This window comes from Electrona antarctica (genome assembly GCF_951216825.1).
Source record: "Electrona antarctica genome assembly, chromosome: 19".
Lineage (NCBI taxonomy): Eukaryota > Metazoa > Chordata > Actinopteri > Myctophiformes > Myctophidae > Electrona > Electrona antarctica.
This window is the reverse complement of record NC_136800.1, coordinates 18,640,543-18,650,880: the sequence shown is the minus strand read 5'-3', so window position 1 is coordinate 18,650,880 and position 10,338 is coordinate 18,640,543. Positions and strand designations below refer to the sequence as shown.

At 43.4% G+C, this 10,338-nt stretch overlaps 1 protein-coding gene across 1 annotated transcript; it reads right to left on the bottom strand.

Annotated features, from left to right (window-relative positions):
• Window positions 1-524: 524 nt before the first annotated feature.
• On the bottom strand, window positions 525-9,909 carry LOC306943558 (kidney mitochondrial carrier protein 1-like). Its single transcript, XM_079529960.1, has 9 exons — window positions 9,645-9,909; window positions 9,283-9,430; window positions 8,564-8,658; window positions 8,075-8,160; window positions 5,522-5,617; window positions 4,926-5,050; window positions 3,171-3,294; window positions 2,486-2,566; window positions 525-2,047 (listed from the first exon to the last, which is right to left on the bottom strand). Exons 1-9 carry the CDS (start codon window positions 9,706-9,708, stop codon window positions 2,006-2,008), a joined length of 861 nt encoding a protein of 286 aa, XP_079386086.1. The 5' UTR covers window positions 9,709-9,909; the 3' UTR covers window positions 525-2,005.
• Between the last annotated feature and the right edge of the window lie 429 nt (window positions 9,910-10,338).

Below are 10,338 nucleotides of genomic sequence, written 5' to 3'. Positions count from 1 at the left end.
GTCCTAACAGTAGTAACAGGGATGCAAGTCATGGTGGCTCAGATGGAGGAGGCGCAACAATAACCGATCTCACACAACTAATAAGTCCCGGGTGTCGCGCCTTAAATAAAAGAACAAGGCACACACATACATACACACGGTGGAGTTCACCACAGCCATTCCCAATGCACTCTTGTCTTTTCAAAACAGCTCTTGATGAGGGAAAACTGGGAATTGATCCACACGAAATAAAAGAACAATCACATCAGCGCTCCTCTGAATAATTCATAGTCATTGTTTGAGCGGGAGGATACTGCATGCAAAAAAAAGAGAGCGAGGCCCCCTCCGAAAACAAGGCTGTGCTAGATTTTGTAGTCCTGGAGGAGGATCGGGTGGGGGCAGGGTGGGTGAAAAGAGACAGACATGGAGATAAATAAACAAGATTTCAACTGGGTTGAGCATTTGTGCCCGATAATGGCTACACAGTGCCACACTATGGAGCAACATGGAATTGTCGGCAAGGAAAATACTATAGACAACCAAAGTAAGAATTTAGCAGATTGTTTTATTTAGCCAATACAAAAAGGAAGCTACACGGCTAAAGCAGCATTTACACCATCAGTGTCGTACAGACTTTGGCAGCGATAACTGTTCACATACTACATACATAAATACATACAACAGAAACATGTCATTCCTTTACTGTGGAGAAAAGCTAAACACGCTACATGCGTAACAGCTCGTGCATAAATAATGTAAAGAAAGCAAACAGATTTCAAACGTATACGTATATATACAAATATATACAGTATATAAACCCACAGTATATAAACCCACACACACACACCTGATGTTCACTTCAAGTAACAATAAAGCTCTTGGTACCTTCAACCAATAAAGGTATAAAAAACACAATAGGGTGTGCTGAAAAGGCCTCTTTTTATTATCCCACAACCCTAGAGGTAGCTACTACTCCATCAGTAAAAGTGCTCTCCATACGCATCGCTAGCTGGGAAGTGTCTGGACCAAGCATTAAATTGTTACACAATATGTGTGGGTGTGACCGTTAGGTATATATTAATAGTTCTAGTGGCCTCTCTGATATGAAAGAGGAGCCTCGGTGGTGCCTGGTGAGATCATCAAGGTTAACTTTAGCGCCTGCACTTGGTGTACTTGCACATTGTGGCACGGGAGACCCATGACTCTAAAGGTCTAGGGGTCCGTAAGCCTATCCGTCCTAGTCTGGACCGTACATAGCTGCTCTACATGCTTGCATAACCATGATTAGAGTGCACGGTGTACCGTATATTCCCTGATTCAAGGTTAACACTTTGCCGAGATTGCTGATGGATAGCGAATATGTTCAACTTACACTCATTTTGGAATATACTGTAGAAAAGCATTTCAGGGATTTGTAACCCAAAATGTGTACATGCATGCACACATGATCAATGGCGATTGTCAGCTGAGCTGCACAATACAAAAAATCTTAGACTGTTTTTGCACCTTGGGCATACAGACCAGCCATATTGCAAAGGCACTCTACAGCGACCGAATAATAACTGTCCCTATGCAGTTTTCCCATAAGTGTACCATCTTTCTTAAGAAATGCGCTGAGTGTTGGAGAGACACATTAGCTGGTTGATCAATTGCACTGCTGTGTGTTGTACACCTATGTCTCTCCTGTTTACTAGCCAATCAATCTGGAGCTTGAGAGAGAGAGAGGGATAGAGGGTAGTTGTAGTTTATTAAACAAAATAAATAATAATCAAAGACTTAAAAGAAATGTTTGGTTGGGCCTGAAACGTGCATGTAAGTGTGTGCCAAACGATGGACACACTTGCCATGTGCTACATGAGGGATATTGGTTGATACACTCAACCCGCTCCCACATGTGGGTCTTTCCGGCACACAGACCCAGTGCTTCCGTCACCTGGCCATTCCTTATTTGGTCTTTTTCCTGCCCTTCTACGAGGGGTACATCTCCCATTCTCTTCTCTTCCTCTCCGCTGTCTCATCCCACCTATCAAATGTTGATCTTCTTCAGCTGTTCGTAGGTGAGGAAGAACTGGAGGTAAGCCGGGTGAAGGAAGACACAACCATGATGTGCAGTGGGATACTCTAATCCAACAACTTTAGTAATCTTATTATGTCAGTCAAGAGGGAAGCTGAGGACTTATAGACCCCTCTTTCTCTATGCCCTTCACCTACAATCTGACAAAGGACCTCTGCCTTCATTCACACTTACCATAAGTCTCGATAGATATTTTATCTCTACTCTGCCGTCACTCTATCCAGGCCCTACTTGTCTCGCTGTAGGAGAGCAGGCTTTGTGCCTATAACTCAGTTATATAACAGAGTTAGCCTGCGTTAATCTTTCTCAATTCAAGCATGGCTTGGAATGCGCAAAGCCCTGGTTTACAGTATGCTATGCTACCAAATAACGACAATTAACTGATCGAGGACAGCACATAAACAAAAACTTTGGATCAGCTGGAAAGGATACAATGATGTTCCAAGGCCCCAGGCGGAGCCAGTTGGGGAAGAATCCTTTGTAGAGTGCCATGAACCCCTCTGACCGCCACGTCTAGATGGTAAAAATCAAACGCATGTTAAAACCAGGAGGAACACCTCACACAATGCCATGTTTAAGCTGTGGCTGGAAAATTTGTGCAGCTTGTAGGCTACAGCACACAAGTAAAGAAGCTTCATGGAGCAGCAGTTATTTATATTGTATGCTAAAATAGGTTAGTTCGTTGTGATTGATATACAACAGGAACAACAAAAGTACAAACTCTGGAACTAGTCAAACAAGACGTTTGTCTGTGCAAAACTGATATTCTTGTCAATGCAAAACTGTAATATCAGTTTTGTACAGATTTTTTTTAATATTTGGAAATACAAAATGTTATAATTTTGATCAGCACTCTTCTCATATGCTTTGAGTTATTTCAGTTCATATCCATTACCTAATGATTGTCACTTTATGATCATGAGTCTTTCTTTTGTGCAGAGATGTTTTTTTAAGCCCAGTCTGACACTCTGCTACTTATCGGGTCCTCTGTCTGCGTGCGCGCAAGAGTAACCCTGCCTGTAGCCGAGAAGGCTGCAGGCAGGGGGAGGGGGTAGTAGAGATATATTTGATATTTAAGAGACCAGGGTTTGAAGCAGTGTGTGTGTGTTTGTTCAACCTGTAGTATACAGTCCAGTGTTCCCTGATACACAGCTGCTCCCCTCTGGTTCATCATGCGTGTCCGTACCACGTCGACTGGGTTGGAAGCCAGGGCTCCTGCTAGGCCGCATGTAAAACTGGACCTGGGGGGCAGAGACCACAAGACAGAGACTGAGCTCATGTGGAAAATTAACCCAACACACTTTGGCCCACTCCTGATGCAGGTCTTGAATATCACGGTTATGTAACCGTAACAGCGCCTGAAAACGAGCGATAACTCCAATTGGATTAAAGGGTTATTTAATAATGGGTTAGAAAGAAAGAATTGAGCAAGCGGTAAAATCCTGTTAGAGATCAAACTGTGCTTCCAGGCCTTAAAACAACTTGCATACAGAATGGTAGTAGGAAGATCAATCATCGTGGTGAGTTGGAATATTCTCAAAGAAAGAGACGAGACTGAATAGCAAATAATTCTGCATTAACAGACACTCTTCCCTGGTTATATCGACACAATATTTCAATTAGTTAAGAAAAATAAAAGCTACCAAATCATATCCATTGTATGTGTCAACAAACCACATTTTGCAGCTCCAAGACTGGAGCAGTATTAACCACGTCACTTTCGATAGCTTTCTCCATTATACGTGCGTTTAATTTAGTACTGTGCCTCTTAAGTCCTTACTAAATACAACTGGAATGTCCAATACCAAAGATCTTCTTCTATAGCAGTGGGGATTTGGAGGATGAATTCCAGGAGTCAAAGTGTGTATTGTATTCTGCCCAGACGCCACATAATTACAGAGTTATCTTTAGAAATTTGGTCACAAACAAAATTACTCATAAGGAAGCTAGTGCTTGGCAGTGCTGCGCTGCCATCTTCTGAAATGAGTTCTCTGTAATGATAGGCTCCAGTATTGTCTTCTTGTAGGTCACCTACACAACATTAACACCTAGCTTAGTGCAACAACAAAAAAGGCCTACCCCTTCACCCTGCCTTGTAGTGTCTACTCATGCACTCACAGGGAATTCACAACCAGTGACATCAGAAAGAGCTTATGCTTGGGGATGCCACAGGTTAGCGAGCCATGTACAGTAGTAGGAGTTCAATTGGACTGGACAGTCTGGAGGTGGTTGTGTAGGAGAGTTTGAGGAGAAAGATGAACGCCATCCTGATAAACCCTCTTATCGCCTCTATGATGTGCTAGTGGGGTTGAAGAGTACATTCAGCCACAGACTCAACGTCCCCCAGTAGACCATAAAGATACTTTGGCGGTCCTTTGTGCCAGTAGCCATCAGGCTTCACAACCTAGCCTGTGACCGCCCAAATGTTCCGTTTTGTTATTGGATTACCTACACCTGCTTGACTCTGGCACATTTGCACGAGACTACTGGGATATACACGACAAAATCATGACAGATGCCTGTTAAGGCTAACTGTTTCATTGTTTATAGACTGAATAGAATATACTCATTAAATTAACTGTTGATAGAGGGACAGTAAATATATTTTCCAGTTACCCACTGTCAAAGGCCAACTGACACTGGTGACACTGATATCACTGGTGATAGATTGTACATTATACACTTAAATATAGAATATGCATTATGTTAACTCAGGCAGACCAGATATCTAGGGTCAGACTAAGTCTATTTATTTTATTTGTATCCCTCTAATCTTACCCGTACCTATCCTATGTTTAATGCTAACTTCCGCTCTCGCTATGACACATGAATATTTCCCCACAGGGATCAATCTTATGACGCCGTCACTCACACAAAGTGTGTGTAGACGTTGTCACCCATGTGACCGGACAGGATCAGGTGCTTCTTGGTGATGTCATAGACCGGTAGCTCCACCCCGACCACGATGGCTGCCCGCTGAGCCGTCAGAGAGACACCCTGTACAGACCGACACAGACAGAGGCAGCAAGGTGAGCACAAATAGAGCACATCTGTAATATTGTGTGTACACAGTATACATGGAAATGTTGTGATGTTTAGGTATTATCATTCTAAACCTATGTTGCTGATGTTCTACATACAGCCGACCAGCTGAAGAAATCACAGATTGAGGCTTTGATCTATGCTTTTATGACATTTCTGAGACATTCAAGTTTATGGAAGATGCTTCTACACAGGCATTCTATTGCTAGTTTGACCATTTCAAATACTCTTTAAATCTTAAAATAACTAATAGCCGAGCTTGTAGAATGTAGATGGCCCATTTTCGGTGAACGACATACTTTCAAAGAAGACAATAAGACATGCTGGCTCGTATGGAATCCTAATAACTGAAATCAGTCGTGGTGACTAAGAATTTGCATCCATGGGTACACACACACACACACACACACACACACACACATTTACCTTCCATAGTCCCCTGGTTCCCTCCTGCTGATAGATGTTAATGAAGTTGCCCATCATGCTCCCCTGTATGACACTGCCCTGTGCCTGCATGCGGATCTGGGAGAGACGGATGGAGTTTATTTGCATGTGCCCACGACGACTGATAACCGGGTTGTATTAAATTATTCAACCAGACAACACATAGTTTGAGAGGAAAGCTTAGTGTTGCTCAAAAGGCAAAAAGATGCAAGCCCATATGTATATTACTTTCCAATGTTCAGAACATGTAGACCAAAAACCCTAGTCCTGTGGATTTGCAAATGAGTAAAATGCCCCACCCCACACACACACACACACACACACACACACACACACACACACACACACACACACACACACACACACACACACACACACACACACACACACACACACACACACACACACACACACACACACACACACACACACACACACACACACACACACACACACACACACACACACACACACACACACACACACACACACACACACACACACACACACACACACACACACACACACACACACACACACACACACACACACACACACACACACACACACACACACACACACACACACACACACACACACACACACACACACACACACACGGCTGGTAGTGGATGCCATGTGCAACCCAGCCTGAGGAGAATCCGTGGCTCTGAAAGCCAGAGGTGAGCGCATGACTGTTTGGCAGGAAGTCGCAGTGACCAAAACACAATGTTCCAAACTTGCAGTTGCATCTGTTAACCCTCAACACACTGACAGGATCAGATTCTCTGGCCCGAACACCTTGTTAAATCCCAGAGAGACTAATCTAGAAATATTCCACAGATGGTAAGCAGATAGCAGCAACACTTATGCCTGCCAATATTATTTATATTATAAATATTTATATATATTTTTTTAATTATTTTGCAGAATCGTCATAATAGTTTTCATTGTTGCATTGGTGCGGTCTGGCCCTTAAATGCATCACCTATTACTACTATTATTATTTTAAGTATGAAATTATTAAAATATGTCATATCATAAATATTTTTCATGTCAGCCCTACCAACAGTGCCCTTTATGTCACTAGGCCGGTAGGCTCACTACCAAAACCACACCCTCATACAGTAGCTTGTAACATCAGAAGTGCCTTACACAGCATGTAAATATTGTCCCAACATTACGCCTTGTTGTTCTGTGTATATTAAAAAAAAAGAAGTACAGACACGGAACACAGAGTCTTTGTTGTGCCACCTTCAAGCCAGTAGCGCTGGTACTCAAGTCACTGAGCCGAATCAACATCTGTGTATATTGGACAGCCAGCAAGGTGGGACAGGGGTGTGACGGTGACCTGTAAGGTCTGAGTATCGTTCTACCATGAACCTCTGCCCGCTTTTCTTCAATTTCTCCTTTAATGTATTTGTGATTGCCCAACAAAGATTGCAACACATATATTTCCACTAACCGCCACAACCTGCTGTCATTAAAGACAGACAGAATTTGATGGAAAAACACAAAGCTCTTATTTTGTGAGAAAGACAGACCTGACTGACCTTAGTGGCAGCAACAGTTTGAAATCAATTAGCCTACCCTAAATTAATAACACTTAATTCCATTGAACCAGTATTTTATCAAATTACATACGCAAGCAAAATGTGATGGTTATGTCACGTCAAGCCGCCGACGGTATTAATGACGTCTCTTCTTAATCTTTACACCTCTATTGTAGGATCTATGTATGAAAGCGGCTAGGAAGGAAGTAAGCATTCCCCGCAAGGCACCTACCACTGCTAATGCAGTTCCAGAGAATTGTACTGTGACATAGTGATGTTGTGTTGGTTCCCAGGACACATTTGGACAGTTGGTTCCCAGGACATTTCGCCGCTGAATGTGCACTCTGTCTGAAGAGGACTCGTGCTCTGTTGTGCTGTGCTTTTGCCTGTCAGTGACTACAACATTCCAGCTACAGATCCAGAAAATAACACTATTCTGTGACAACTCTACAACAATGGCCGTGGTGTTTTATTTTTTTGGGGGGATACGGACCATATCTTAATGACATCACATGCACGCCTACATAGTGTATGTGACTAATATTAATTTAACTTATGTTTACTGATGTATACATAGTAGGAAACATGTTGACTAGTTTGGGAATGGCATGAATTATAGGAACTGAAACTAAAAGTTTGCCTTGAGCAAGTATTACCCTCTTCTGCTTTGATGGTGGCTGAGGCATTGTTGCGTGCAGATACTGGCAGCAGCCCTACTGAAGCCAAAATTCTGTGAGGTGAGGTGTGAGGATGCATTTTGCACAATGAATCACTTGTAAACCTGTTATGCAAAGCAGCCATTTGGGGTTCCCCTATACTTGGCTCATGACTCGAGGGGGACACACGTTCTAGTACCGGTACGGACACACGGTGCATGGAAAATTACTAATGGAACATTGTGGTGTCTCGTGTAGTGACCAAAACACCCCTGAACAATGGGGATATTGTAGTATACTCTCTTGTTGTCTGTGTGTTAGCTTACCTTCAGCACATCTGTGGGATTGGCTATAGTGGAGGAGATGACTCCGGACAGAATACCGCATGCCACATTAGTCAACATTGTCTCATCTGAGAGAAGAGTACGAGAGGGCACAACATGAATATTTCACCTTTGCAGACATATTTATTAACCTTTATCATCTTCTAGATAGCTTTGTTTCTATATACACAAAGTCGTAAATACGTGGTGTAAACTTGTGATGCAACACTAAACTGAAGGTGAAATTGAAAACAAGATAGGCAAACAGGCAGGCAGAGGCATGCATTATTAAAATGACAACTGACTGACAGTGAAGGAAATAGGTCAGATTGACTTAGGCTAAGAATGTGTGAGGCCCTTGGGTGCTACATTTAGCAGAGTACTTTCTTTTTATGCTTAAGTTAGGACAGCTGATGACTTACTACTGATACGAACTTGTTAATGTATGCATGGTCAGCACTCAGCAAGCAAGCAAACGTGTGTGTGTCTCACCTTCAGGCCTGTCAACTAATAGTCGCTTGAAGCTCTGGTATGTGCCAATTTTTATGGTCCCATATGATGCCTGTCGCAGCATGGCAGGAGCAATGCTGTAAAAAAAAAAAAGAAAAGAAAACATTTATAGATAGATAGATAGACAGATAGATAGGAAGACACTAAAGACAGAGGAGGTACAGGCAGGCAGGAAAGGGGGGGGGCGACATACCCACAATTTGCAACTCTAGAGTAGCTCATAACATGTCTACGGTGGATATATATGAAACAAATGCTTTGCCGATTGAAAGAGGATAATTCAAGCTTTCCCTACAACTGCAATGTTGGCGAGTTTTGTCGTAATACAAGCAGATTGCAAAAGCAAATTGGATGAATGAGGAGTCAATGGAGGGTGTTGCAACTCTAGATTCATGAGGAAAAAACTGGAACTTCTCCAGTTCCAGACCAGTTATCCGACACACCTGTCCACTGTAAGTGTGCAGAAGGACTTTTTTTCTTCTAAACTCCCATTATAAAAACAATCTACTAGAGTTGCAAATTGGGGCTAGGGGCGACAGAGAGCGGAAGACAGAAATGGGAACAGAGAGTACAGACAGGAGGACAGAAGGGGGTACAATACAGATAGAGATACAGAAAGGAAGACAAGGGAGGTGCAGACAGGCAGAGATCCCCTTCCACATGGAGTGAAGCAAGCAACAGAAGACAGAAGTGAACCTCACCCCGAGTACAGTGCTCGGAGACCCTCCTCGCTGCATATCCTTCTCATGGCATGGATCATGCCTCTGTAGCGGATCTCTCGGTATTTACTGTCGCCGACCTGGCCTTGAACTTGGAGGCGCGTCTTGGTCAAATCGATCGGGAACGTTCCTGCAAACAGAACAAACGGTATCCAACCATTACTAAATTATTGACATTTAGAACGAAGCTAAAGCCTCTAAATTTAAGTGGATTAACTGATCATAGCATAGGCCTACCCGGTCGGGCCACCCACCCCCCACCAACAACGTTCTACCGCTCACTGTGCCACTACCACAGTACAACCACCGCTACCTCCATTCACACATACAGCATCGACACTCACCACACTCGGCAGTAACCGAGGCCAGTCCGCCGTAGACAAACGGTTTCCAGTTGCCGTTCGACATTTCCTCTCGCCTCCTTACGCTGTTAGTGAGATTGTTTGCAGGTGAACAACAGACAAAGGTATTGTTCTTATTGCTACGATTCCGCGTCGTTTCATAAACTACCGGCCGGCGTTGGCACGTTTTGTTTTGTGACGGTTCCTTCCAGCCCTCTCTACGTACATCCTCGAGTAGCGTTTTGTGTGTGGAGACTGACCAAACCCCCTCCACACACTGGCTCCGCCCACATTCCAGTTGCGAAGCAACACATTCTGTGCTCCTTTGATGGCAGACTCTCTACGCCCCATAGCCTGGAGGTGCACACACACGCACACACACACACACACACACACACACACACACACACACACACACACACACACACACACACACGCACACGCACACGCAAACGCACACACACGCACACGTACAAAAAAAAAACACCCCAGAGTGTAAACCAGTGGTAGTAGACCTGTACTTAACAGGCAGCCTGCCTGCCAGCTACTGCCATGACAAATTATTTTGCAAATAATTTTAATAATGTCAGGCTGTTAGTTTCCTGATAAAATGTTCCTTTTCACTTTTTAATGAAGTAAATGTCCTTGAAATGCAACATTCAAGGATGTGGCCAAAGGATTACACATATGCCTATTC

What these genes read in the sequence shown, in the direction of transcription:
- LOC306943558 (XM_079529960.1), bottom strand. Translation starts at nt 9,708, where the DNA reads ATGTCGAACGGCAACTGGAAACCGTTTGTCTACGGCGGACTGGCCTCG. An exon ending in GAACCAGGGGACTATGGAAG is followed by an intron (nt 5,051 to 5,521) that starts GTAAATGTGTGT and finishes CGGTCTGTACAG; the next exon opens with GGTGTCTCTCTGACGGCTCA. An exon ending in CACTGGACTGTATACTACAG is followed by an intron (nt 2,567 to 3,170) that starts GTTGAACAAACA and finishes TTTACCATCTAG; the next exon opens with ACGTGGCGGTCAGAGGGGTT.